Source organism: Eptesicus fuscus, chromosome 15 (genome assembly GCF_027574615.1).
Source record: "Eptesicus fuscus isolate TK198812 chromosome 15, DD_ASM_mEF_20220401, whole genome shotgun sequence".
NCBI lineage: Eukaryota > Metazoa > Chordata > Mammalia > Chiroptera > Vespertilionidae > Eptesicus > Eptesicus fuscus.
In genome coordinates, this window is record NC_072487.1 from 77,688,717 (window position 1) to 77,716,680 (window position 27,964).

At 71.8% G+C, this 27,964-nt stretch overlaps 1 protein-coding gene across 6 annotated transcripts in view; it reads left to right on the top strand.

Moving 5' to 3' along the window:
* The window catches only part of RXRA (retinoid X receptor alpha), a 79,706-nt gene that overhangs the window by 11,911 nt on the left and 39,831 nt on the right, over positions 1 to 27,964 (top strand). Inside the window, exon 1 of one of the 6 annotated variants that reach the window (XM_054727288.1) lies at positions 2,394 to 2,520. The exons of 3 other annotated variants lie outside the window; for them this stretch is intronic. In XM_054727288.1, coding sequence (XP_054583263.1) covers positions 2,399 to 2,520 — 122 coding nt within the window. In that variant the 5' untranslated portion in view covers positions 2,394 to 2,398. Of the gene's footprint in view, positions 1 to 2,393; positions 2,521 to 20,703; positions 20,722 to 24,159; positions 24,178 to 27,964 lie in introns of those variants that run through there. 2 more of the 6 variants (XM_054727294.1, XM_054727295.1) reach the window with 2 other exon arrangements.

Genomic DNA, 27,964 nt, shown 5'->3' on the forward strand with positions numbered 1-27,964 from the left:
GCAGAGCTCTGGGAGGAAGGAGAGTGAGGAGACGGCCTAGCCCTCCGGCTCCGGGGCGGGCAGGTGGTCAGCTGCCGGAGCGTCCTGGGCTGGGAGGGTGGCGTGGCCTGGGCTGGGGAGGAGGCTCTGCTGCTGTGTGCGAAGTGGGGGCCGGAGGGCGGCGGCGGGAGGGGCCCCAGGGCCTTTGGCCTGAGCGCCGGGGAAGACTGCGCACCTCTTACCAAGTGAGGTGGACGGGAGCCCGTGGGTGTGGGGCGGTCAGGACGGGTGTGGGTGCGCTCTGGCCCCGGCAGAGGTCGGGTGGGCAGCCGGTGTGTGGGGCCGGCGTTCGGGGGCGAGACCTGGCTGGGCTGTGCCGCCCCCAGGTGGCGGGAAAGCCTGGCGACCGGGCGAGGCCCCGCAGGGCTGGTCCCAGGGGCTGTGGCGGCGGCCGGTGCGACCCCGTGTGGGCCCCTTCGGCTGTCGGGGAGGCAGGACCCGCCCGGCTTCCCCGTCACTTCTCAGGGTCTTGGTGGCGGGGCGGCCAGCCCTGCTCCCGCTGCTGGGGGGTCTGTGCCCGCGTCCTGGGGGGTCTGTGCCCGCTGCTGGGGGTCTGTGCCCACGTCCTGGGGGGTCTGTGCCCGCTGCTGGGGGGTCTGTGCCCGCCGAGCAGCAGCCAGCGGCAGCATGGGGCGCCCCAGGCCTGCCCTGAGGAGGGTGGGCCTCGTCTCCCTGCGGTGTGGGTGGTGCCCTCGGCCCCCAGCCCAGGCTCTGTGCCCTTGGGCCATCTGTTGGGAGTGAGTGTGGCGGGGAGCCACAGGGGGGCCGTGTCCCAGATCACGGGGCTGGGGCCCCTCGCCCGGCACCCGAGTGCCACTCCAGGAGGCCAGCTCGGGCACTCGGGAAGCGGGAAGCCCGTCCTGGGCCCTTGCCACCGGGACCCGGCAGCTGGGCTGGTCGGCCTGGTCGGCCTGGTCGGGTGCCCGCTCAGGTGCCAGGTCGGTGAGGAGGGCCCCCCACAGCCCAGCGCCGGGGGTTCCAGGAGACGCCGGCTCCGTGTGAGCAGGGCCTGGCGCCGGCGCTGTGGGCAGCACCTCCTCGGGCCGCTGCACTGCGGCTTCGTCTGGGCCTCCGTCCTTGGCCGTGAAGGGTGGGCACCTGTGCGGGCACAGCCTGGCCTGGCACCGGCCAGCACCGGGCATGCGATCCCTGCCGACTTATTTCTGGCTCCCACAGCTGGCGTGGCCGGCGTTTATAAAAGGAACACGCGTGGTGCGCCGGGGCCGCCTGGTGTCGGGGCGTGACCTGGCCCTCGCGCTGCAGGACCGGCCCCAGCCCAGGTGGCGTCCTGGTCCCTCTGACCGGCTGGTGCCGCCCCTCTCGCAGTCCCAGGGTCGCGGGCGGGTCACAGCCCCACGTGTCGCCTCGTTGGTGGGAGAGGCGCGCTCCCCGGCGTCTGCCCAGCTGCACGGGAGCCTGGGTGCGGGCGGCCTCCCCGCCGAGCCTGCGGCCGGGGCCTCCCTGCTGTGGACGAGATTGGGTCTCCTGCGCCGGCCGCAGGGCCACTGGTGACGGCTGGTGGCGTGGGGCGGGGGGCTCTCGGCCCCGCGGGCCCTGGATGGGTGATAAGCTGTGGAGCCTGTTATCTGAGGGGCAGCCAGTGCCCCCCACTGCAGCCCTGCACTGCGCCAGCCTCTGCCCGCCCAGCCCTGAGAGTGGGGGCAGGGCTGGCAGGCCACAGCCAAGGAGCAGGCAGGCCTCCTGCGGACCTGGGTGTCTCGGGGGCCGCCAGGGCGGGGCGACCCCTGTAGGGCGCTGGGGACGGCCCGGCCTCCCCCCCTGGTACCCCGCGCCCTCTCGGTGGCTGCCCACCCCCCACCCCCGTTTCTGAGAACGGAGAGGATGCTGTCTCCGCCTGGCCGGCTGACTCTGCACTTGGTGCTTGTCGGCCAGCGCTGGCCGGACCCGGGACTCGGAGCCGGGATCTGGGTCGTGGCCGTGTGCCCCGTTGGGTGGGCTGCTGGCGCTCCTGACCGTGGGCTTGGTCCCCGGGACCCGGAGGCCGAGGAGCCAGGCCTGCCCTCTTACCTTACGCTCCCACCCTAGGGGACACCCACCTCGGGCCCTCTGGCCAGCTCTGACGGTCTGTGCTCCCCAGACCCTCCTGGGGGACTCAGAGTCAGAACCATGTCGGTGAGGGACCAGGCAGGGCCACTCCTGTGGCCGGGATCCAGAGCGAGAGCGAGAGAGAAAAAGAGAGAGAGAGAGAGAGAGAGAGAGAGAGAGTCCGAGTGAGCCGTGCCCTGGCCCTGCTGGTCCTCCCTTGCCCTCGGGCTGGGGCGTCTCAGCTCCGGGATCAGATGTCTTTCTCCTGTGGAGCTCTGCACCTTCAGAGCCTGAGCCTGAGCCAGCGTCAGTCATGCACACTTTAGCGCGAGCAAGCCCAGTGCCACCCCTGGAGGCCCAGCGGGAAGGAGAGGAAGGAGGCTTCCTGCGATTGTGCGGACGAGGAAATGGAGGTCTGAGCCGCCCGGCGAGCGGGTGAGCGGCCAGCCGGGCTCCTCTTGCTCTGCGGACGCCTTGGCCGAGTGAGCGGGCCCGTGGGGAGGGAGGCTGCTGGAGGGGCCCTGGCAGGGAGGCGTGTGGCAGGCCCGGCGTGGGCGCCCCTGCCGTGGCAGTGCCAGGAGGTGGGTCTGCACCCCTGTCGCTGAGGACGGAGCCCACGACAGGGAGGGGGCTCAGCGCAGCTCCTTGCCCGAGGCCACCGGCTGGCGATGGCACAGCTGGGATTCGAACCTGGTTCTCGGATTCCTCTTTCGCTGCCTGGCCTGGGCCCTGGGTGTGAGGGTGCAGGCCTGGTGGCAGCTAGAGGGTGGTGGTGGGGGGGCCACGCATCGTCTGGGGGGCTGGAGCTGAGCCTGCCCCGCGGGGCCGGGAGGTGCCTAATTTCCTACAGGAACAGCCAGGGCGGCTGGAGCAATTTTATTTTTATTTCCTATTTTTACTTCCCTGTTGGTTCTTTTTAGTAACAGTGGGTTAGATAGGCCCCGCCCTCCAGTCTCCGCCAGGCTTCCTGGCCCGGCCCTGGGCCCCTGGAGAAGGCGAGTGTGTGACCCCGGGTGGGGAGGACCCGGCAGCGTGGCTTGCACACACCTGTGACGGGGAGCTCCCTCCCCCCCCGGGTGGTTCTGGGGGGCAGCCCTTTCTCACCCCCTGGGACCAGACCTGGGGAGCTGGTGGTGGCAGTGGGCGCGCCCTGGTGCGTGACTCAGTTTCCTCGCACTCTTCCCCTGGTTCTGGGCGGGAGGGTTAGGTGTGGGGTGGCTGTGCGAGAGGAGGAAGGGTGACGGGGTGGGTGTGTGCGCTGGGTGGGGTGGCCGGCGACGTGCAGGTAAATACTCGGTGTTCCCGCCTGAGACACGGCTGAGCGGGGTGTGGCGAGGGCAGGGCTGGGCCCACCGTGGGTCCTGGCCTGGCCGCGGCGCCACGCTGTGGGGTCAGTCAGAGCGCCCGGGGGCTGTTGGCATGTCTGGCCAGCTGGGTCTTCCTGGGGCGGGTGCTGCTGGCCGGGGGGGATGCGAAGACCCCGGCTGGAGGGGCGTCTCCCCTGGGCGCGTGGCCCTGCCGTGGGTGAGGGGACCCTCGTGGGTGCCGGGGGGCCTTGTACTGGCATGTGGTGGGTGGGGCCTGAGCTGAGCGGTCAGCTGGGGAAAGTGCTGGGCCCACGGCGGTGCCCGGGCTGGAGTGCCGTGCCAGCCTGCGCCAAGCCCGCGACTCTCCCTGTGCGGTGAGGACTGGGCTCGGAGGCCAAGCACATCCTGGGACCACACAGCTGGTGGGTGTGGGCGCGGTGCCACGCCCCTCCCTGTGCTCCCCAGGCACAGAGCGGGCACCGCTGCCAAGTCCCATAGGTGGCCGGGGCTCGGCCCTGCGGGCCCCCGAGGCCTGGCACCTCCGCCAGCACGAGGTGCAGAGTGTGCTCCCCATGCAGCCACGGCCCTGGGTGCCAGGCCGCCTCCACGCCGGCGTTGCTGTGCCCAGGCCCGTCTGGCGGGCTGGGGGACTCTGGCCTGGGGAGCGAGGAGTACCGAGGGGCACCCGCCCGGCCCCCCCGGCCCTTCCTGCCCGGCTGGCTCAAGCCCCGAGGGAGGAGGGAGGCCTTCCGTCCGGGCGAGAGCCGTGTGGGCGGCGAGGTCACGGAGTCCCCGGCGGTGCGCGCACGTGCGGTGCCGGGATTGTCGGTAATCCCTTGATTAGAGGCTAGGAAACCGAATCCCACGGCGAGGCGGGTGGGGTGGGCACCTCCCCCTTGGAGAGGCCCCAGGGCCTGGGATTTCCACCTGCCCCGCCCTGGGAGGTGGCACGGGCAGAGGGCACCTGGCGGCCAGAGCCACCCTGTCGCTCCCGGGAGCGGGTTCCTCCTCGGAGCCCGGGACCCGGCTTTGGACGGGTGGCCAGGCCCGCACGCGGCCCTTTGCAGGCGGGTGACTGAGCAGGAGGAGCCGGGGCTGGGCCCTTCTGAACCCCGGTGTCCTCCTCGGCGCGTGGGAGAGGCGCTCTCGCTCCAGTGTCAGTGGCGCCCGGAACGTGCCGAGCGCTCAGGGCCCAGGACCCGGGAGGAGGCGGCGTCCTGGCCCCGCTCCCCCTCCCCCGGTTGGAGGTGCCCCCGGGAGGGCATTTCCGGGGCAGCCGGTCAGAGCCTTCCTGGGCACAGGATTTCCCAGGCGGGGAAGCGGCACCACGGCCGGGGCGGCTCCGACACAGACTCGGGGTGAAGTCCCTGTGCTGTCCCCGCGCCCCGGCCTTGCCCGCTCAGATTCCCGGGGAGGGGCCTGTGTCCAAGAGCCTGGCCCCCTGGTGGGTGGACTCCGGGGTGCACCCTGGTCCTCGGGGACCTGCCCCCGACCCCAGCCGGCGCAGGATGTGTGGCTCTGGGTTCGCCTTCTTCCCTGGAGCAGAGGATCTTTCGAAACTGTGGGAAAGAGCGCTTCCTCCCCCGCGGGGGGCGGGGCTGGGCCCGCGCAGGGGACGTCCTGGCGCCCTCCTGCCGGCCCTGCTCGCGGGCCCGTTGCCCAGGGGGTGGCATGCCTGGCAGCCCCCCCCCCAGCCTTGGCCGTCTCCGTGGGGGCCCGCCGGTCGCATGGAGCCCGCGCGGTCCTGGGGGCCGTGCCCTGTGTCCCCCCCATGAGCCTCTGCTCCCCGTGCCCCCCGTCCCGCTCTTGTCCCTGCGGCCCGTTCCAGGGTGTCCGCCCCCCCGAAGCCGGGAGCCTGCTTCTCTGCCCTCGGTGTGTCCGTCCCACATCTGCTCCGTGGCCCCCGCGGGGATCGGCCAAGCACGGCCAAGCCCCCTGTGCCGGCCTGGCCCTGTGCTTCCCCAGCCCCAAAGGGACCCTTGTGGCGCCGGAGGGTGAGGATGCTGTGGCACTAGGTCCTGGGGAGGGGGCGCTGGGCAGGGAGGGAGCTGGCACACCCCGCTCGGTCTCGCCTGGCGGTGCCTGCGCTGCAGGAAGGGGCTGAGGCTCGGCCGCCCGCTGTGCTCCTGACTCAGCGGCCGCAGGAGGGGAAGCCGGCGGTTTCTCGACAGAAGCCCCGGCCGGGGCGCCGGCCGCGTGCCCCAGATTTTTCTCGTGAAGAAGGTGGGAAGTGGAGCTCTCAGTTCCCGCCTCGGGGTTCCTGGCAGGAGCGTGGGGCTCTGGGCTCCTGGCACGCCCCCCCCTCTTCCTGGGCCCGCTGTCCGACGGCGCTCTCGCCTGTGCACCGCCCTCTGTGGCTCCCCAGGGCCCACTGCTCCCCGGGCCTGCGCCCCTCCCGCTGCCACACTGGCCGCCCCAGTGCACCTGCCTCTGGGTCCTGCCACGCCGCCCTTCCGTCCGTCAGCTTCTTGTTCTGTCCGTGTCCACGTGTGAGCATCCTCTTCCAGGGAGCTCTCCTGGGTTCGGTCCCCTCCACCGATTTCCCTGGCGGTGTTGATGGGAGGGACGCAGTCCTTGTTGGCACCGGTGCTGGGCCTGACAGTCCAGTGGGTGTGGGGCTGCGGGGATGGGAGCAGTGACCCCCACCCCGCTGGGCCGGCCTCCTGGGCCTCCGGCCGTGCGGCCCGCTGGCCTGGGCCAAGGTGCCTGGCAGAGAGTCGGGGTCGGCATCCATGGGGCATGTTGATGGACCTGCTTGAACGGGGCGGGGGGCGGGGGGGGGGGCGGGCTCCGGCCTCTCAGGCTCAGCTGCCCAGTCCGGCGAGCCGTGGGGCCTCTCTCTGCCCGGACCGTGGTGGTAGAGGACAGAGAAGTGGGCGTGCCCGGCGGTTGGCGGTGAGTGCCAGGGGTCTTGGGAAGGGCCTGCGTTCCCGCCTGCCCGGGGGTGGGGAGCGGATGTGTGCCCGGCCACACCGGCGGCCTGGAGCAGAGCTGTCTGGGCGAAGGCTGCGTTTGGTGGGATCCGGCCTGAGGCTCTCGGGCCCCTGGGCGGTCAGCAGTGGGGGCGTCTGGCGGGCTCTCGGACCCCCCAGCCCATCCTGGGGCCAGCGTGGAGGCGGCTGACCAGCCAGGAGTTTGGAACCTTGGAATCTGGGCCGAGAAGCCCGGCCCGAATGGCCTTTGACAAGCAGGGACCCCGGCGGCGTGGGCGGCGGTCTGGTGGAGGCCTGGCCATCTGACACGGCCGGGCTGGCCTGGCCTTTCCCGCTGGTGTTTTCATTCACGTCTGATCGGGGCCGGGTGTCCCCCACCCACGGCGCCACCAGCGCCTGCCACCTTCCGCTGCCTGCTCGGTCCCGTAACGGGTTTGTGAAGCATCGAGCTACCCAGGCTCCTCCCGGCCCCCGCCCCCCCTCCCCCGGGGGAGAGTGAAAAGTAATTAGAGTCTCGGCTCTCGCCCGGTTCATTCATGACTGAATCTGGGTCAGCAGATAAGCACCAGCGGGCGCCGCGTGGTGGGACAGCGGCAGCGCTCCTGAGCCCCGACGCCCCCTCCTCCGGGAAGCCCTCCTTGATGCTCCCCCTGGGGAGGACCTCCCACCCCTCGGCCTAGTGCCTTGTGCATCTGATGGCGCCTCTGCCCCGCCTTTCCTGCAGAGGCTGTGTTGGGAGTAGGGGTGGCAGCTCCTAGGGCCGGGGCACACGGGGGGGGTGACAGCCGGGGCCACGTGCTGTCGGGGACCACAAGGGCCTCCCTGCCGCGCTCACTTGTTCGGAACGCTGGACCCCGATCGTGCTGTCCTTTCTTAGGTGCCTCCCACGCTGCCCTGGTCCTCGGGGGAAGGCCCAGCCCTGGACCTGGCACCCGGCCCGGCCCGTGGGCACCAGCTGCTCTGCTCCGCTTCCTGTTGCCAGAACGTTCCCAGCTCTTCCCCCGTCAGGTCCCGTGCATGCTGCTCCCTCCCAGCATGCGCGGCCCGCATGACCCCGTGGCTGCTGCCCAGTTCCTTCCGGCCTCACTTGGGTGTCACCCCGAGGGTCCCCGGGTGCTGTGGCCTCGCCCCCGCCGTCACTCAGGGCCACCCCCGCCTGCTCGCTTCCTTCCGAGGCGCCGCACATCCTGCCAGTGGTTAGTTGGTGGGGCTCCCGTCAGTCCCGACTGGAATGCAGGTGCCCGGGAGCCTGCAGGGCCTGCCCCGTAGCCCCGTGCTCCCCCGTTCCCGTCAGCCTGGCTGGTGCGGGGGGCTGCCCTCTCCCACCCGTGCGGGAGGGGTGAAGGGAAGGTCCTCCTCGGGGGGCGGGCCCCTTGCCGCCGTGAGAGCTCTCGGCCTCAGGTGCTCCGAGGGGCTGAGTCGGGACGGTGGTGAGTGGAGGAGTGACAGCTGGGGCCGAGCTGAGACCCCCCAGTTCCTGCCTCTTCCCACTTTCTAGAAGGGGTGACAGGCCTGAGGAGCGGTCCCGGACGCAGGCCCCTGGGGAAGGTTGGGGAGGCCCTGCCTCCTGGCTGCCCGCCTGGGCCAGACCCGGGCGGTGGGAGGGGGACCTGGGCTGTGGGGGACCCTGTGGTCCCTGTGGAGGTGACAGGCAGGGGGGTGTGGGTGTGGGCGGCCCCGTCACCAGGCAGAGAAGGAGTTAAGGACGGAGGGAAGGAACAACGTCTCTAATTTCCCGAGTGATTTAATAAAAATGCAAATCGCAGGGTGGAGGGCGAGCCACGCCGCCACGCCACGGCGGTGACCGGGACTGATCGTGGGCCCTGTGGTCAGCCTGCCTTTGTCTCCGCCCCGGAGGCGCTGGTGCGAGCGGCCAGGCGGCCGGGCGGCGGGGCCGACCCCGTCCCAGGGGGTGCGGAGCTGAGCGCTGGGGCGTCCGCTGAGGAGGGGCCCTGGAGGAGACTGCCGTGGCCTGTGCGGTCCGAGCCGGCGCCCTCTGACCCCCCACACCCCATCCGGGCAGGGCAGGCGCCTGGGGCCTGTGACGATGGACACGTCCCAGGTACGGGGCGACATTCGAGCCGAGGTTGCGGGACGAGGAGGGGCAGCCGGGCAGAGGCGTGGAGGAAACACGCTGCGGCCGAGCGGCACGTGCCAAGGCCCTGAGGCGGGAGCGAGCTCGGCCCGGGTCTGTGCAGGGGCGGGTGGGCGCTGGGTCTGGCAGTGAGGGCAGGCGGGAGCCAGGTGGGGCGCCACGGGGGCGCGGCCTGTCCTGACCGCAGTGAGGAGCCAGGGCTCAGCCCGTGCGGTCTGGGAGCCCCGGCCGCTGGAGAGAATGGGGCCGGGGTTGGGGTGGGGTCCTGAGGCCCGGGGAGGTGGTGGCCAGGAAGGGGAGACCCTGAGGTCTGGCCCGGGGGGCGGCGCTGTGGGGGGCAGGGTGGGCAGAAGTCCGGAGCTGGGTGGGCGGTCAGGTCAGCGAGGCTGTGCAGGGAGACGGAGGAGCGGGGGACGCTGATGCCTGGTCTTGGGGGAGACGTGGGACTCGGGTCTGCGGTCAGCAGGCGTGTGGGCCCTGGTGTCAGCTCTGTGCCCGCCGGCTCACCCACTCGGGAAGGCAGCTCAGAGCAGGCCGTGCGTGGCTGGCTCAGGGGGGGGCAGGTCCGGCCGGGCAGGCTGCTGGGACGGAGGGCCGTCCGGCACCCACCGTCCTTCCTCTGACACGGACCTCTCCTCCCGCCGGGTCACCCCCCGCTGCCCCAAGTCCCTGGCACCGCCGGCCCCTCCCCCGGGTGCTGGACTCTGCTGCCCGGAGCACACACAGGCCCGGGGTCGAGGCGCGGGCCCTGCAGATGGCTGGCGGGCACAGCTGCCCCGCGGGCTTGTGGGCTGTGATTGAACGACCTGTCGGGCGGCTGGGCAGCTGGTCAGTGTCAGGCTCGCCCGGCAGGATGCACGGGGGCCGCGGGGGAGATGCCAGTGCGGGGGGCGGCCCTCGGCGGCCCTGGGCTGGTGCGCAGGGTGCTCTGGCAGAGCCGGCGGGCGCTGCCCGCGGGGGCCCCTCTGCACCCCTGTTTTCTCAGCTGTGAAGGGGTGCTGTCCTCGCCTCACGGCTGGAGGTGCAGAAGCGCGGGGGCTCAGACTCTGTGTGTGCATGTGTGCACGTGTGTGCACATGTGTGTGTTGGGATGGGGCCCCCCGTTCTGTTACCTTCCGTGTTGGTGGGCACCTGGCTGAGGGCACAGGAAGGAGTGTACCAGGTGGGCAGCCGTGCCCTCTGCCTTCGCTCACCTGCGGGGGGGCTTCCCGCCACCGTGCCTGCCCGGCTGCCTGGTGGCCGCACTCCACTCCGGCCTTTCGGCTCCTTGATGGGCGTCTCCTGCCGCCCCGGGGCTGCTCCTGGGGGCGGTCAGCCCGGCAGGCCCCGCGCTGTGGGTGGGACGGCCCCCGGGAGGACTGGCCTCTTCTCTTCTGCCTCAGTGTCCCCTCCTGTGAAACGGGGCAGCCGACTTGGCCTTCGTGAGACGCGTGGCTGCGGTGAGGTGTGAACATCTGACGTGGCGTCAGGAGCTGGGAGACTCGAGTGCGGGGACGGGCCTCGTCCTCCTGAAGGGGTCGGGCCGATGGAGGCTCAGACACGACAGGGCTGGGGCCAGGAGGCCCGGGAGGGCGCCCCCTCCAGGGAATTACCCACCACAGGCAGGGGGCGTGACCTGTCCGCGCAGGGGAGGGGACGGGCAGGGTGCTGGCTGTGGGGTGGCTGGGGACACCGTGACCCCAACCCCCAGGCAGTGTCCCCGGCTCAGGAACCCCGGAGCGGCGGGGTCTGCACCAGGGAAAGGTGATCCCTCCCACCCCCCCTCCCCCGCCCCTGAATATTTCATCAGCGGATTAGATGTTGAAGCTGAGCCGTCCCTGCTGGAGGGCGGAGGGGGCGGCTCCGTGCCGCCACGTTTGGGACTCTGATGACGGAGCCTGGCGGTCAGAAAGTGACGCGCTGTGGAAGCCGGGGTCCGGCGGGCTCGTTAGTTAAGGCCGAGCCGCCATCGGCAATCTCGCTGCCAATGAGTCTTGACCATCCGACGGGGGGTGGACGGTGCAGCGCAGGGGTTGGCAGAGCGGGCACCGGACTGCGCAGAGATCTGAGGCTCAGCCGGGCGTGGGCGTGGGGCTGGCATGGGCTGGGGGTGGTCCTGGTCTGTGTGTGGAGGGCTGTGGGGGTCTGTCTGTGCGTGTGCACGTGTGCGCGTGTCGGGTGCCTGAGGTCTCCTTCCTGGTGGTCAGGAGAGCTGCCACGTGTGCAGCAGCCCGAGGTGTGGGGAGCGGGTCCCCACTGCCCCCCCGGAGGGAGCGAGGGCCCGGGAGTGACGGGCGAGGGGTGAGCAGGGCTTGGGCGCAGCCAGGACGGGTTCTGTTCCAGGCGGAGGGCCGGGGCCTGGTCCATGGCAGCCGTGGCTCTGGGGCTGCCCAGGTGTGTGGCAGGGGCCTGGCGAGACGAGGGGCCGCTGAGCTGACTCCCTGGTGGGCAGTGCCGCCCCGGGAGGTGCGCTGGGCCAGCAGGGGGACAGGGAGGTGGTGGCATCCGGCCGGTCTGATGGCTGCATAGGGTCCCTGGTGCTCCTCGGGCACTGGGGAGGGCGCAGGGTCCTCCCTCTCGACCCCAGACAGGCGGCACGGCCCTGTCCTCCCCGCCTCACCCCTGCCCAGCAGCGGGCAGAAGTGGGCGCCCGCCAAGCGGCAGACTGCGAGCGAAGTGTCCGGACCACCCGGCCCCCGCCCTCTCCTCTGGCCCCGTTTTCCTTTGGCGGGGCCGGAGCGGCCTTACCTCCCGAGATGCTGGGGCGTCAGTTTCCCCAGGGGAACAGAGTCCGGCCTGCGGTGCCGTGGGGTTGACTGGGGGGCCGTGTGCAGGGACGGCGCCCGGGAGCGGCTCTGCGGCCGCCCGCACGTCCAGGTGCACACTTCGGGGGGCAAAGGGGAGCTGGGGGCACGGACGGCTCAGGGGCCTCCCCGGGGCCGTGGGAGCGGAGGCGCTGCAGCGTCCGGGGCAGTTGGCGCTCGCTTGGGGTCTCCCTGCCCTCTCTCCCTGGGGGCTTGGCGCCTCCTGGTGGGCACGGGTGCCCGTTGGCGAGGCAGAGCGTTGGCCTCCGCAGCTTCGCTTGTTGGGAAGGGGCTCCGTCCACGTTGCTGGCTGGGCCCCGGGGCTGTGGGCTGGGAGGGCGAGCAGCCCCGGTTTCTCTCGCTGCCCACCGACTGGGGTGCAGGGAGGGGGGCTGGGCTCCAGGGCAGCCGGGAGGGGCGGGCCCTTGGCTGGCGGCCTGAGGCCTGAGGCAGCGAGAGCCCACGGAGCCCACGCGGGAGAGCTGGCCGGCCGGGGGAGGCGGCGTGTGTATTTTCTTAAGTGCGTTCGAAGGGCTGCTGGAGCCTCCTGATAAACATCCCGGAGGGAGGGGTGCTGACGGCCCGGGCTGTGAGGGGCCTGGGCCGCGTGGGGAGGCGGGGTGGGCGTCCCGGGGGCCTGGCCACAGGCACCCTTGCTCGGAGCGGACTCACTGCTGTCAGACGTGCCACTGAGCTGCTCAGAACCCGGGCGCCCCGCCGGCCCCGCCCCTCCCGAACTCGCGCTTCTCCCGGTGAGCAGCGGTCGCCCCGCGGCCCTCCCCGGGCAGGAGGAGCCCTGCTCGGCGATGCCAGCCTGGGGAAGGAGGGGGCCCCTCTCGGAAGCCTCCTGGGCCTGGGGGACGGGTTCGCTCCCCGCTGGGCGCACCTATTGGGTAAGCCAGCCGGCCGTGACCCGAGATGCCTGACCTCTTGCTGGCGGCGCTGGCACGGCACAGGGGCAGCTCCAAACACACCGCCCCTTCTGAGGCTGAGCGCAGAGAGCCAGGCGCGGTGTCGGAGCTGCTGGGGGGAATGGGGTTGGGGTGACCGAGGGGTGCTGCTTCAGAGAGCGGACTCCAGGGGCCCTGGACAAAGGAAAGGGGGGGACTCAGACCGTAGCCGCTCTTGCTTCCATAAGACACCCGTGGGGTCGGGAAAGCCGAGGCCGTGCCCGTCCGCGTGCCGTTCTCGCGGCCGGCTGTGGCTGCCGGGGGCTCGGCAGTGAGGAGTTCGGGGCCTCCCCGGGCAGGGTGCTGGGATGGATTGGTGATGTCTGCCCGGGGAGGCCGGGCGGAGGGGGTGTGAGCGGTGCCATCCTGCGTGCGGAACTCCGCAGCCTCTCCGATGGCCCTCTTCCTCCCAGCGCTGCGTGAGGAGGTCGCTCTGTGTCCACGTCACCCCGCAGAACCTTCAGCACCCAGTGCCCGGCCAGGGGCCTCGTCCCACCAGGAGCGGGCAGGGGGCCCTGTTCACGCAGACGGCAAACCCAGCCCCGCCTCACTGTGGTCAGGGGGCTGGGCAGCACCCCCACTTTGGCCGGGAGGGGCAGGCACCCCGGGCCGCTGCTCTCTCGCTGGGACTCCACCTTCCCGGGGGGAGGCGGAGGAAAGAGGGGCACAGCCCAGGTCAGGGGACAGCGACACCCCCGCCCCCCCCCCCCCCCCCCCGCCAGAGGAGGGCCAGGTAGCGGCTGTCCCCGGGGAGGCTGGGAGCCCGGAGCCTGGCCCGCGTGCCCCGGGCTCTCCCACCTGGAAGGCGGGTCCTTGTGACACCGGGGGCCGGGGGGCAGGCAGGGGCTGGCCCGTTGCGCAATCGCAGCTGCGCGGGGAATTCCTCCGGGCTCCGGAGTCCGCAGTTTTGGGAAAGCTTCGTGGTCCCTGGTCCCAGGGAGCAGAGCTCTGAGGTGGCTGCCTGCTCCCAGGGCCACACAGCCAGGTTTGGGGGGGCAGCCACCTGCCCTCTGGGATGGCTGCCGGGCCTCGGTAACCCCCTGCTCCCCCGCCCCACGCACACAGAGAGGCAGGGCCTGTCCCCACGGGAGCCAGGGAGGCACCCCCCACTTCACCGTGGGAGCCTGACGCCGGCTGTCCCAGGCCAGGCCTCCTTGCCCCCTGGCCAGGAGAGCTTGACCCTGCTGGCTTCGCTGCTGCCCCTGCGGGCTGGGCGGGCTGTGCGGGCTGTGCGGGCTGGGGCCGGGCTGGGGGGGTGGGGGGAATGGGGAGGACCTTCTTGGGAAGCTGCTCTCTACCCTGTGAGGCTGGGCAGGCTGGATCCAGGGAGAAGGGGGTGCCTCAGGCTTTTGTGGGTGACCCCTGGAGAGCAGGGGCTGTAGGCAAGTGTCTGAACCCCCCTGAGCCTCGCTTTCCTCCCAGTGCCGTGGGGAGGAGAAAGTCCTGCCTCCTGAGGGTCTGGGAGGCGGGAAAGGTGTCGCTCACACCTGGGACACGGCCAGGTCTCGGGCTGCAGTGCAGACCCGCCCAGGCCGAGGGCGAGGGGACCGCGCTGTGCTCCCCGCCTGTCACACGGCCTGCAGCGGGGCCGTCGGCCACTGGCCTCCTCACGCAGAGCTGGGGAGTCGGCCTCGGCCCAGCAGGGCTGGGAGCGGAGCGGGCACAGTGGGCGCGGGAACAAAACAGAGCAGAACCCTCCCCAGCCGCCCGCCGCCCCAGCCTCCTTATCTGTCTCCCCCGCCTGTCGCAATCGCTCCTGGGTGCCGGTTGAGAAATGCGATGGGCAGATAGTCGCCAGGCGCTGAGCTCCGGGCAGTCGGACAGGTTTAGTCCCCGGCGGGGCGGGCGGAGGGCCTTCCCCTTCCCGGGAGGAGAAACCCGGCCGGAGTTCACCCTCCTGACCCCGGGGGCTGCGGGCCAGGGGCTCTGGGGGCGGGCGGGCGGGGGCTGCGGTCCAGGGGCTCTGCGGGTGGGTGGGCGGGGCTGCGGGCCAGGGGCTCTGCGGGCGGGCGGGCGGGGGCTGCAGGCCAGGGGCTCTGCGGGCAGGTGGGCGGGGCCTCGCACAGAGCTGGTGGGCCTCAGTGGGCTCACCTGCCCCGGGGGCGGAAGAGGCCTGTCTGTCTGCGGGGATGTTCACACGGGTGCCCGAGGCCCCGGGAGCCCACAGCCCGCGGTGGCCCCGGCGCCAGGCCCCGAGAAGCCTGGCCGGCCGTGGCGGACACAGCCCTGAGCGGATCTCAGACGGGTGCCCTCCTTGGCGAGTGAGCAGAGGACCCGCCTCGCCAGGCTCTGCTCTTCGGAAACGGCCTCCGCTGGGGTGTCTGCAGACGCCGGTTGTCCGTGTCGCCCGGCACCTGGGACCTGCTCTCGCAGGAGGAGACCTGGGGGTGGCTGGCAGCTGGGCGAGGTCAGCAGGGACGAGGGGCTGCCCAGGGGCGTCGAAGGCACCGCCTGTGGCCTGGGCCACTCAGTGAAGGACGGGGCCGCGGCAGGTGTCCCCGGTGCCCCGCCTGCTCCTGACGCTCCGGGGCGCGGCGGCGCGTGCTCACGGGCAGACCCGGGTTGCTCGTGCACCCGACGGCCGACTCCTTCACGCGGCCCCGGCCCCGCCCAGGTCCCAGCCAGGGAGGGAGCCGCCGTGAGCTCCTCGCCAGGTCAGGGCTGAGACAGCCCAGCACCCAGACAGAAGCCTGGGAAGTGTGTGGGGGCCGGGCCTGGCGAGGGCCCTGGCCGGATGGGCCGTGTGCCGGGCAGGAGGCCAGTCGGGCGGCCAGCGGTCGGTTTCAGGCAGGTCCAGGTGAGGGCTCAGGGTGGTTGGGGTGAAGAGCAGGACACGGGCAGTGACAGCCCGGGATGAAAGGGCCGCCATCAACCTGGGCGGGAGCTTGAGGGCAGGCTTCCTGGAGGAGGTGGTAACCTGCGGCCCAGACCAGGGGATGGATGGGAACAGCATGTGCAAAGGCCCCGAGGTGAGAGAGGCGTTCTGGGCTCGCACGGGGAGGTCGGGGGCTGAGGCAGGGCCGGTCTCAGAGTCGCTGCGTGGGGTCTGGACTCGACTCTGTGGGGCCCGGGCAGCCTTGTGTGTGGGAACCAACAAGTCCTGGTTCTAGAAAATCCTCCAGGAACCCGGCTTTCCAGGCTTCTGTCTGGGTGCCGTTCCGGCAGAGCGGCTCTGCCCCAGGCTCTCCCGCCCCCGCCTCTCCGGGCCTGGGCTGTGGCAGGACCGGGCAGGGCTGCTCAGCCGCCGGAGACGAGCTGCTCCTGGGGCAGGCCCGGGCCAGGCGGGGTCCGCGCGGCAGTGTGGCGGCGGCTTGGGAATGTGGGCGGGCCTGAGCCCGGTCTGCGGGCAGAGGGCTGGGGCCGGGAGCCCGCCGCGGAGAAGGGGAGAGGAGGCGCAGGTGCAGCCCCCGGGGCCACGGGCCACCCCCACGTGGTGGCGGGGTCGGTGAGCCGGTGCCCCCCTGGCAGAGGGGCCCGTGCAGTTCAGGGAGCATTCATTGAGCACCTCTTGGGTACAGAAGTTTGGGGTGAGGCCCAGGAGGAGTCGGGGGTCTGCAGCCAGAGGGTAGGGCTGGGCGGGCCTGCAGCGTGTGGGCATGGACCAGCTTTGGGGAGCTCTGCCTGCCGGCTGCGGGTGAAGCCGGGAAGCGAGGTGTGCCCCTTGGCTGGGGCCGGGGTGTCCCCTGCTCCATCTCGGGGTGCCTTAGAGGCACGGATCCCACTGTGCACCTGGGGAAACAGAGGCCCAGAAGACGAGGTTGAGGGTTCGAGGGGGTGTGCCCGCTGCCCCCGAGCCCCTGCGTTTGAGCCTGGTGGTAATGATCTGGCAATCAGGAGCTAGTGAGTCCTTGCCCCTCCCCCAGCCCTTGCTCACCTGGTGCTGCTGGCCTGCGCCCGCCCGCCCGCCCGCCCGCCTGGCCATCCCCATCTGGGCCCTCCCCGCCTCTCTGGCCGCCAGCCCCGTGGGAAACGAACTCCATGAATCCTCCTCCGGCTCCAGCCTTTCTCCGAATGGAGTGTGGCCTTGAGTGTTGTCGGGGGGTGTGTGTGTGTGTGTGTGTGTGCCAGGCCTCGGCGGGCGGGACCTGGGTCCCCACCATGAGTGGGCGTGCGTTGAGTTTTCCTGGAAGTTGGGGAGGAAAGACCCTCGCTGACTGCTGAATAAGTCACAAACCCAGCCAATCGCGGTTTGCGGCCCGGGGTCCTGAGCAGCCGCCGTTGAGCCCTGGTCGGGGCGGGGCAGCAGGCCACCCTCCCGTGTTGCCCCGAACCCCCAGCTGGGTTTTGCCAGGCTCCGTGACAGCCCTGAGGACGGGGTGGGGGGGCTCATGTAGCCGAGGCTCCTTGTCACCTCCCAAAGGGGCAGGTGGAAGGTTCCGGGGCCGCCCGGGCCCGGGGCTGGCGAGGTCTGGGAACCAGGCGAGTTCGGTGGAGTGCGGTGCAGTAGCCACGCCGAGTGTCCGCCGTGTCTTTCGGCCGCACGTCCAGCTGGCTTCACCGCGGCCACCTCGCCCCGGAGGTGGGGAGCCCCCGGCCCCTACTGCAGCCCCTGCTTCCCCCAGGAGCAGTTTAGGGGCCGCCCGGTGGCCTTGCCGGGGCCCTGGGGTGCTGGGTGGGTGTCTGGCCGCAGGGGAGCAGGTGACAGGCTGCAGCTACGCTCGCCTCTCCTGGGGGGCCGGGGGGCGGGGGGCAGGGCCGGCAGGAAGCAGCGCTCCTTCCCGCTCCCGCCGGTGGTCACCGGATCGCGCTGACAGGGAGGCCCGGGCTGCCTCGTGGGGGCAGTCGGGGGTCCGGGTTCTAACCAGCCTCCCCGAGCCGCTTCCTTTTCCTGGGACCGGGGTGGGGGTGGTGCAGGTGTGGGCGCCTCGTCTGAACACCGCTGCGGCCGCCGCTGTGGCTCCCCCTCTCGGGTCCGGGGACAGTTCTTCAGGAACGGGGGAGCCGCGCGGCCTCCTTGGCCACGGGGCCGAGTCGGGGACCCAGGGCCACGACGGAGGCGTCCTGGTGGGGACAAGCCCACCTCAGTCCCGGGGTCCCTGTGGGTGGGTCTGCCCCAGGCAGGGCCAAGGTCTGGGAGCTCCCTGGGCAGGGGGTGGGCACACGGGGGAGGGCAGGGCTCCGAGGACGCCTGTCTGTCCGCCCAGGGAACCCCGTCTGTCCTCGGCGCTGGGATCTGGGAGCCCCTCTGGGTGGTCTGGGGACCCGGGAGGCCTGGCAGGGTTTGCGAGGGGCCTCGGCCCGCGGAGCCCCCACACGTCTGCCTCTGCCTGAACCCCACATGGCTCCCTCTCTCCGACGGCTCGCTGCTGTCTGATGGGAGCGAGCGGAACGCGGCCTTTGCTGTCAGACTTGACTTTCCCACGTGCCCTGCCGCCTGACTCACTGATGGAGGCAGTGACCATTCTGCTCATTTGTTCATCAGCTAATTGGTTCCGGAACTTTCTCCGGGTCAGGCACCTGGTCCCAGAGCCAGCAGGGAACCTGGAGATCCTGTTGAAGGTTCAGACTGCGGGTGAGGAAACAGGCCTCCCTCAGGCGCTGCCAGGCCACCGCCGGCGAGTGCTGCCGGCTGCCGCGTGCGGGCTGGGCTGGCACCTGTCCGGGCTCCGGCCGGTGGGGGTGGCCGGCCAGGGCGGGGCCGCGGTGGCCGCAGGTGTGGGTCCGAGGAGGCCGAGGGGCTGAGGTGCTGGCTCCCGCCGGCCGCTCAGGCACACACTTCCCCGGGCCGGAGCGCTGTCATTGGCTGGTAATGAGCTGCTTCGCTCTGTAATTTGTGTCCTAATTGCCGAGCGAGCGAGCGAGCGAGCGTAATGGCTGATTAACATCCGAGGGACTCAGGAGACTCCTCGGTTGGGAGCAGGCTTGTGCCTCTGGGGCCGCCCACCGCCTGCCCAAGTGACACGGCGGAGGCAGAAGGTTCTGGAACAGGAGCTCAGTGCCTGAGCACCTGGGTCCTCCTGGTCTGGCCTGGGTAGGGGAGTCTCCGCCGGCCTGTCTCCCTCACTGGACTGTGGGCTCAGGAGAGCAGGAGCCCGGGGGGGTGCCGGCACGGTGATGGCAGGGTGTGCTGATGCGTCAGGGCCACTCCAGGCGTGGGGGCGCCTCCTCCCCTTGGTGGGCCCGTGGCTTCCCGAGCATCCCGCCGAGGGGGGCGCCGGGCTGGCCGCGGGGGCTCGTGCGGTCACTTCCTCTGAGCAGGACACGGGAGGCCCTGCGGGGGTGGGTGTCAGGGTCCGTGCTGGAGCGGAGCTCACCGCCACGCTCCCAGGTGCCCCTGCGTGGCCAGGCCTCACCTCCAGTTCAGGCGAGTGCGAGTGCGGGAGGCAGGGGCCCGGCAGGCGGGTGCGGGAGGCAGGGGCCCGGCAGGCGGGTGCGGGAGGGCAGGGGCAGGCCCAGCAGGCGGGTGCGGGAGGGCAGGGGCCCGGCAGGCGGGTGCGGGAGGGCAGGGGCAGGCCCAGCAGGCGGGTGTGGAGGGCAGGGGCCCGGCAGGCGGGTGCGGGAGGGCAGGGGCCCGGCAGGCGGGTTTGGAGGGCAGGGGCCCGGCAGGCGGGTGCGGGAGGGCAGGGGCCCGGCAGGCGGGTGTGGAGGGCAGGGGCCCGGCAGGCGGGTGCGGGAGGGCAGGGGCCCGGCAGGCGGGTGTGGGAGGGCAGGGGCCCGGCAGGCGGGTGTGGAGGGCAGGGGCCCGGCAGGCGGGTGTGGAGGGCAGGGGCCCGGCAGGCGGGTGTGGGAGGGCAGGGGCCCGGCAGGCGGGTGTGGGAGGGCAGGGGCCCGGCAGGCGGGTGTGGAGGGCAGGGGCCCGGCAGGCGGGTGTGGAGGGCAGGGGCCCGGCAGGCGGGTGTGGGAGGGCAGGGGCCCGGCAGGCGGGTGTGGAGGGCAGGGGCCCGGCAGGCGGGTGCGGGAGGGCAGGGGCAGGCCCAGCAGGCGGGTGCGGGAGGGCAGGGGCCCGGCAGGCGGGTTTGGAGGGCAGGGGCCCGGCAGGCGGGTGCGGGAGGGCAGGGGCCCGGCAGGCGGGTGTGGAGGGCAGGGGCCCGGCAGGCGGGTGCGGGAGGCAGGGCCCGGCAGGCGGGTGCGGGGAGGGCAGGGGCCCAGCAGGCGGGTGCGGGAGGGCAGGGGCCCGGCAGGCGGGTGCAGGAGGCAGGGGCCCGGCAGGCGGGTGCGGGAGGGCAGGGGCCCGGCAGGCGGGTGCGGGAGGCAGGGCCCGGCAGGCGGGTGCGGGGAGGGCAGGGGCCCAGCAGGCGGGTGCGGGAGGGCAGGGGCCCGGCAGGCGGGTGCGGGGAGGGCAGGGGCCCAGCAGGCGGGTGCGGGAGGGCAGGGGCGGGCCCAGTGGTGTGATTTTGGGGTCGGAGCTGGTGTGCCTCTTTTTGCAAAAATCTCAGGCTCCTGCATCTTCCCTTCACAGCGTTGGGGGAGCCTGTGTGCGGGTGTGGAGCTGGGAACACTGTTTCCTCTTTCCCAGGCCCCTCCGCGCTCTCCGGGCGCTCCCCGCGGCCCTCTCTCCTGGCGCTCCCCGCGGCCCTCTCTCCGGGCGCTCCCCGCGGCCCGCTCTCCTCTCTCCGGGCGCTCCCCGCGGCCCTCTCTCCGGGCGCTCTCCTGGCGCTCCCCGCGGCCCTCTCTCCTGGCGCTCCCCGCGGCCCTCTCTCCGGGCGCTCCCCGCGGCCCTCTCTCCTCTCTCCGGGCGCTCCCCGCGGCCCTCTCTCCTCTCTCCGGGCGCTCCCCGCGGCCCTCTCTCCGGGCGCTCCCCGCAGCCCTCTCTCCAGGCGCTCCCCGCGGCCCTCTCTCCGGGCGCTCCCCGCGGCCCTCTCTCCGGGCGCTCCCCGCGGCCCTCTCTCCGGGCGCTCCCCGCGGCCCTCTCTCCGGGCGCTCTCCTGGCGCTCCCCGCGGCCCTCTCTCCGGGCGCTCTCCGGGCGCTCCCCGCGGCCCTCTCTCCTGGCGCTCCCCGCGGCCCTCTCTCCGGGCGCTCTCCCCGGGCGCTCCCCGCGGCCCTCTCTCCGGGCGCTCCCCGCGGCCCTCTCTCCTCTCTCCGGGCGCTCCCCGCGGCCCTCTCTCCGGGCGCTCCCCGCGGCGCTGTGGCTGACTTCCCCTACATCTGGGCAGAGTGACGGCCCCTTCCCGCTGGGCTGAGTGGCCAGGTGCTCGGGGCAGGGTGTGGAGGCGGGGGGCGGGGCTTGTGTGTCCAGGGGCCGCGAGGTCCAGCGAGCACCCTCTGTGGGCACTGGGAGCCCCTGTGCCGTGGGGACGGGCAGCTGACCTCGGAGCGGCTCTCGGAAGGGCCTGGGGTTGGTCTTTGCTGACAGTAAGGACGGCCGTCCCTCCGGGCGCCTGTCTGGGCACGGTCCCTGTACCTGTCTCTAGCCCGAGTGGCAGCTGAGGCTCAGCCAGGGCAGCCCCTTCCTGGTGGAGGTGTGGGTAGAGACGGAGCAGCCCCGGGGCCAGCCCCGCCCCCAGGTAGGCCGGGAGGGGCAGGGGTGGGGGCACCATCGATGGGCCAGGCTGTGCCCGCCCTGCCTGCAGTGATGGGAGAGGAGCTGGGCGTGTGGGCTGTGGCCTGGCTGTTTCTGATCATCGTAGGTGAGAATCTCCAATCCCTTCTTGCAGATGGGGAAACCGAGGCTGAGGAGGCCTGTGCCCTGTCCAGGTCACCTTGCGAGGGGCAGGCCCTCCCACAGTGTCAGGAAGGCTGTGAAGTGTTTGGTGGGGAATGAAACGGGGTCGGGGTGCAGCGGTGAAACCAGGCCCTCTGCATAAGCTTGGGGGCAGCGGTGAGAGGTGGGGTCAGGGGTCAGGTGAGCAACCCCTACCCTAAGAGCTTTGTCCTGTCTTGGCCGGAGCCTCGAACTGTAGGATTTTGTCTGGCGCCTGCGTGCACCCCGTCTCTTCTGGGGTGGCTGACACCGTCTGCGTCTCGGGCCAGGTCCCCCGTTTCAGCAGCAGCGCCGGGGAGGTGCTGGGCCGGTGGCCGACGGGAGTCGCAGGCGCGCAGACGCCAGGGCCCCGGCAGGGAGGCGGCCGGGAGGGCCTGTGGCCCGGGGTGTCTCCGGCACCAGCGCTGCCTGGGTGGTCCCCGCGCCTCTCCTCCGCTCGCTGCACGCCACCCCTCCGGTCCCTGGGCCTTGGCACAGGCTCAGGAATTCCGCGTTATCTCGGCCCTCCCCAGCTTCCTCAGCAGGGCGCCTGCTCCCGTCTTCCCGCCGCATCTGGAACCAGTTACCCTGGGTGTCGGCGGGGGCTGGTTGCAGCCGGCGCTCGCTCGGGGGAGTGAAGACGCGGCCTCCTTCCTGGCATCGGCCATAGCTGCCCCCTGTCCCTGAGCCCCCCTCCCTGTCCCTGAGCCCCCCTCCCTGTCCCTGAGCCCCCCTCCCTGTCCCTGAGCCCCTGTCCCTGAGCTCCCCCTTCCCTGAGCCCCATCCCTGAGCCCCCTGGGCGGGCCATGGGCGCCCCCGACAAAGCAGCCCCCACGTGCTGGGGCCTCGCCTGAGCCGGGGGTCTCCCCTTCCGGAAGCTGCACCTGGAGAGAGGTGTTGGGGTGAAGGGCTGAGGGACTGTCCACCAGACCCGGAGAGGGGGGGTCCCTTGCCCGAGGCCGTGCAGTGCTCAGGACAAGGACTGACCCCTCCCTCCTGAGGGCCAGCTCCTGCCCTGGGGGGGCAGCCAGGAGGGTGGTCTTCACTCTCGGGGGGCAGGTGGCACAGAGCTGGGACGTGGGTCCAGCTGGCCCTTAGCCACCTGCCTGGCTGGGGCCTCTCTCGTCTCCGCCTTCGGCGTCTGCCTTGGTTATTGCATTGGCCTCTCAGCCCCTCCCAGGCCTGGACGTCCCCCCTCCTCCCCCCCACCCCCGTGCAGGGGGCAGGGAGGAGCGCAGAGGCCCCTGCGGGGCACGGGGTGGAGAGCCGCAGGGGGCGATGCCGTGCTGTTCTGTGGCACCTCGTTTGCACCTCCGGGGTCCGGGCCCTCGCGGCTTGACACCCAGGGAGCGCCCGCTGTCCCTGGCGGCCCGCTGGCTCCGGCCGCTCAGCCGGCCGTTCTTGCTGACCCTGCAGAGCTGCTCACGACGCTCCCGGTTCCCACAGCTCCGGCCTGCAGTCGGGGACCGGCCGGAGGATCCTCGCGATAAGACACTCCCTGCCGCCGGGTAATCGGTCACTGAACAAACACAGCCGGTCCCTGCGCCGTGCCGCTCCCCCTTGCAGGCGCCAGTCTGTGCGGCTGCGCTGCAGGCCGGGCTGCCCGGGGTGTGTGTGCGCGCGCGTGTGCATGTGCGTGCATGTGTGTGCATGTGCATGTGTGTGCGGGTGCATGTGTGCACCAGGTACGTGTGTGCATGTGTGCGCGTCAGGTACATGTGTGCATCAGGTACGTGTGTGCATGTGTGTGCGCGTGCGCATCAGGTATGTGTGTGCATGCGTCGGGTACATGTGTGCATGTGTGTGCGCGCGGCAGGCATGTGTGTGCATGCGTCGGGTACATGTGTGCATGTGTGCGCATGTGTACGCATGTGTACGTGTGTGTGTGTGTGTGCGTGCGCCGGGCTGCAGCCTTGGCAGACCTGGGGTCCCACCGTCGGAGGGACGAGGCCGGGTCCTGACCGCGGCCGTTGTCACTTCACCCTCACTCTGGGGCCCCAGGACACTCCTCCCTCCATGTCACCGGCACAGGTTGGCCGCCGGTTAGCAGCCGGGGAGGTGGCATCAGGAGTGAATCTGTCCCTGAGAGGCCTCCTCCCCGAAGGCCCTGCGGGCCCTGTCTGCCCCGCCCCCGCCCCCGCCCGGGCTCAGCAGGCCCCCCACCCCCCCCCGCTCGCCGTGGCCTTTCCCGGCCACTGTCCCGGCTGGCCTCCCCACTTGGTGACCCAGTGACCTGCCTTGTTTCTGTGCTGGTCACTCTCCGGCCCCCGTGCGTTCTCCGCTGTCCCCGGATCGGGCCTTGCCTGGCGTGTCAGGCCCGGTTCCGCGTCTGAGGAAGGGCGCGTGGCTGGCCCTCGTGGAAATGCCGTGTCACCGGGGCGGCCTGGCCGCAGAGAGCGTTTCGGGGTTTGAAGCCCACGGCGCTGTGAGGGCCCCGCCCCCCTTCTCTGCCCCCGGAGTCGGCTGGACGCTGTGCTGGACCATAGCGAGGGGGCGGTCGGGTAGGAACGTCGGCCCTTCCGAGAGCCCGTGGTGTGGCGGGGCCCCGAGGGTCTGTGGGGGGCGGCGTGCGGGACCTGGGCTCATGCACAGCGGAGTTGGGACCAGGAGTGCAGGCCACGGGCAGCGTGGGCCCGGCTGCCCTCGGCGCTCAGGGGACCGTTTCGGGGTGGCCGTGGGTGGTGGCTGCTGTCCCGGCCCCGCTCTGTTTGCACTTGAAGTTCAGCGGAAGTGTGCAGGCCCCGGCTCGGCGGGACAGGTGGGCCACCGGCTGTGGGGGGCAGTGAGGCGAGCGGCAGGGGCCGGGGGAGTGTGTGTGTGCCCTTAGCTGGACACCTTTGCCGACGCGGCCGCGCCTCCCAGGGCAGGAGGCAGCTTCAGGGCCCTTCTCTCTCCAGAGCGCCCCTTTCCTGCAGGCCTCGGGGTGCAGACAGAGCAGAGCCTGGTGGCCCCGTTTGGGCCTGTCCCCCCGGCTCACTGGCCTGCAGCCGGGCCCAGGGCGGGAGAAGCAGGCTGGGGGGGCTTGCACCTTCGAAGTGGCCCCCCCTTGTGTGCCCCTGAGGACGAGGGCCCTCCCCCGAGTGGGGGGCGGCGGAGGGGGCTGGAGCCGGGCGGCGGGCAGACGGAGGGCAGCGACCCTGCCCGCGCTGCTGCGTGTGGAAACCGGCTGGTGACGTGGCTGGCGGTGTTGAAATTGGGGCTCGTGGGTTTCCCAACATCCTGCCGGCCCGTCACAGGACTGGGTGTCCGGGCCCTGGGTGCCAGGCCCGGCCCAGCCTCTCTCGGGTGCCCGGCTCCGTTTCCTTCCCCACGGCTGCCCGGGGCGGGGCGGAGGCTGTGACGCCGGGGCAGGGTGACATGACTCGGGCCCACGGACCCCTCGTGACCTGCCCGTGTGAGGGAGGTCAGGTGCTTTGGCGTGGAGGGCGGGATCGGAACCCAGGCCTGGGAGGGTGTGACGTTGCTGCCCGGAGGCCAAGGACTTCCTGCCAGCGTGGTGGGCAGATGCCAGTCAGGAGGCCGAAGGTGGCAGCCACGGTCCCGGCCCCTGCGCCCTCCAGGGCTGGGTCTCGTACCGGGCTGATCCCCCATCGAGAAGATGGAGGCGGGAGCTTAGCCAGCACTGGGTAGCGACCCTCTGCCTTGGCCAGCCTGGGGCCTGGCACCTGGACCAGCTGCAGCGGGCACACTGTGTTTAGAGGAGGGACCCGGGGCCCAGAGAGGCCGAGGGGGGCTCACAGACGGGCCGTGCCCAGGTTGCTGGGTGGTGAAGGCCTTTCCCCAGGTCCTGCGGGCCAGGCTGGGAGGACAGGGACGGTGGGAAAGGTCGTGTCGGCTCTGCCGCTCTGAGCTGTGTGACTTCAGGCAAGTAGCTGGGGCTCTCTGGTCACTGAGGGGAATTGGAGGCCTCCGTGTGGAGCTGGTGGAGGAGGCTTCTGGAACCTGCTGTCTGGGCGAGGGGAGGCCCAGAGGGGCTCAGGACGCCTCCCCTGGGAGGGCTGCTGCAGACCCCAGCCCGGTCCCCACCTGGGTGGGGCCTGGGTTCTGGGAACTGTGGCCATGCCCGCCGATGGCGCCCGCCTGCCGCCTGTCAGCGGGGGAGCGGCCTGGAGACAGTCTCTTACGGGTGAGGAAGCGGGAGCCCAGGAAGGGTGAGGGGCCGGGCCGGGGCCTGAGCGGGAGGGGGAGCCGGGCCAGTGCAGAGGGCGTCGGAACCCGCGCTCCGTAAGTAAGACGGGTTTCGTGGCCGGCGGGAAGGAAGTGTGGTTTCAGCCACGGTCTCCGCGCCTCCACCGGGACTGGGAATGACAGTGGGGGGGGGGGTGACCCCGAAGCGCACCAGGAGCCGTGGCGGTTGCCTGCCGGCTGCGGCAGCGCCACGCCCACTGTGCGCCGGGCACGGTGCTCGGCTCCCGCCACGTGGGTCCTCGGGCAGCCCCGCCAGCCCGTTTTCCGGTGAGGACCCTGCAGCCGGACAGGCGGCGCTGTTTGCCGTGGTCCTTGGCCGGGCGGTGGGCTGGACCCCAGTCTCAGTGCCTCCGCTGCCAGGGGTCCCCGTCATCTGCCTCCGCCCTCCCGGGCGCAGTGGCGTGGCGGCTGACCTCACGGTGGGCGTGCATAGAGGCCTGGCCTGTGTATGGCGTGTCCAGGTGTGGTTTGGGGGACGGTGTAGCTGGAGGGAGGTGGGTAGTGCCTCCTACAGGAAGCCCTCCTTGATATCTGCACCTGGACAGCATGCCTCCCCTCCTGCCCCCGCTCCGCCTTCTGCGGCTGCATCACTGATGGGCCCTGTGGGCTCCTGGGAAAGGCTGTCCGTCTATCTGACGGGACGGGCGGCCCGGTTCACCTGCCTGTCCTTAGTGCCGGGGGTCGAGGGGGGGTAGGCGTCCCACTAGCAAGCACCCTGTGACGTGACGTGGGAGGGGAGCTGAGACGAGGCCCTGTCCCCTTTTTGAGGACGAGGACACGTAGGCCAAGCGGGGTTGAGTCAGATGCCTGTGGCCCCGCCCACCGTGAGTCATGCGGCCAGGAATCAACCCAGGTCTGCTGGCGGGGGGCCCCCTGCACCTCCCCACCCATGGTCAGCACCTGTGGGGACAGATGCGGAAAGGCCAGCTTCGTGGCCGCTGACCCACCCCTCCTCGCCACTTCCTTTGTCTGTGACATCTCTCTGCAGAAGAGGAAATACAGGCTCAGAGAGGCTGTTTAACCTGCTTGTGGTTGCACAGCTTGCTCGTGCCTTGGGGTCTCTTTGAAACCTGGTGCTTGCTCGGCTGGTTCTTAAGGACTGTGGTGAACCCCAGCTCTCCTACCCCTACCCATCCATCCCCTCAGTAAGCCTGCCTTTGGCACCTGCTGTGTGCCAGGCCCCAGGGATGCCCGATGAACCAGTTGTGGCTCCTCCCCTCAGGGTCCCCAGACCTTGGCAGCCTCCGACGGGCAGGCTGGGGGCACCTGCAGCGTGGCGAGTGCTCCCAGAGGGTGTGCAGTAGAAGAGGCCTGTGTCCTGGCTGGGGGTCAGGAGGGCTCCCTGGAGGAGGTGTTTAAACTGGGTTGGAGATGCTTAGTGGGAGTTTCTGGCCCAGGAACTGCGTGTCCAAGCCTGGAGGCGAGGGAGCTGTTGTGTTCCTGGAAGTGACCCGGTTCCCAGGGCTGGGCTGGAGAGTGGGCAGGCCTGGGGCACGGCAGCCTGCAGGGCGGGCGAGGCGGTGAGCGGGGGCGGCTGCCGTGGCCGGGGCTGGCCTGGGCACTCCAGGAGACCTTCCTGCCGGGAGTCTCAGCGGCTGCTGGGCACTGGGCTGGCGCCGTCGGGCTCTGGCCGGGGGCGAGCTCCGTGCAGGGGGCGGAGGGGCCCTCCTGGGGCTCTGGGCTCAGGCTGCCGGGGACGCTGCACGCAGCGGGTCCCGGGCGGGCGGGCGCAGGCTGCTGGCAGGCCCTGGCCCAGAGCAAACCGGTTCATCTCGGGGTCAGCCCAGGACCCTGTGCACGGGCTGCTGGGTCGGCCGGCTCAGCTTACCGCCCAGCACACAGCTCTGGCCCCCTGGGTGCCTTCCAGCTTGGGGTTGGGGGCGGCGGGGGGGAGGGGGTGAAGGGCTCTGGGGTGGGTGGGTCTTAGAGGAACCGAGTCTGCGGTTGGCTTGGTGCGAGCTTTCCCCAGAGGGTCTGTGCACGCGGCGGACCAGGGAGACCCGGAGATTGTGTAAAACACCCACCCAAGGAGGAACCCCCAAATCACCCACCCTCAGCTCTGTTCCCAAAGCCAGACAGAGGTCAGCGCCAGCCCCGCGCCCGCCCCCGCTCCTCCGAGGGCGGAGATAGCGCGCGACGCGGCTCTGACGGTCTCTGCACAAACCCCAGCGCATGCGTTCGGTTTCCTTTGCTGTTGGGATCTCCCGTGGGAAGGAGGGCCCCCCTCTGTTGGGGGAGGAAGAGGTTGGCCCCTTGGTGGGACTGGCCAGGCCTCCCGCGCCCCTGTTGTTAGCCCCCCCCCCTGCCTCCTCCGCCCCCTTCCCCGGTGCCGCCCCCGCCCGCCCTGCTCCCTGAGCCCAGGCAGCCGTGGGCTGGCGGTCTGGCCTGTCCCTGACCAGCTGTGTGGCCTTGGGCTGGACGTGGTCTCAGCCTCAGCCCTGCACACAGCGATGCTGCGGGGCTTGGAGGAGCCGGTCCAGGCGGCGCCCCGTCCAGCAGGGGCCGTCCCCGCGGGGCCTCGCCCTGCTCCTGACCTCGGCTGCCAGGTGCTCCTGGAGCCCGTGGCCTGGTGGGAGGGGCAGGGAGGGGCTGCACCGGGACCTGGACTGTTGGGGCGCAGAACCCCAAACCCTCTGCTTCCGAGCTGGGACCACGGGAGCCAGCTGTCCGTTCCCAGGGCGGCAGGCGAGCTGGCAGTACGGTCCTCAGCCAGACGGGTCGTGGGGTCACCGACGGGCTGAGCTGGCTGCCGCCCCGCATGACCTTGAGCTGCCCCCAGCGCGGGGTCACGGCGCGTCCTTGGGGCTGCCTGACCTGGGGGCAGTGGGGCTGGGGCAGGTGTGGGTGGGGTTGAGGCCCAGAGTGGGGCCTGTTCGGAGCTCCCTGCTCGGGGGCGCCGTGTGCTCGCAGCCGCCGTCTGTGCCCGTCGCCCGGGGCCCCGCTGTCGCGTGGTCTCTTGGACTCGCTGCATTGACCCTCGGCGGCCGGTCCTCACAGCCCGT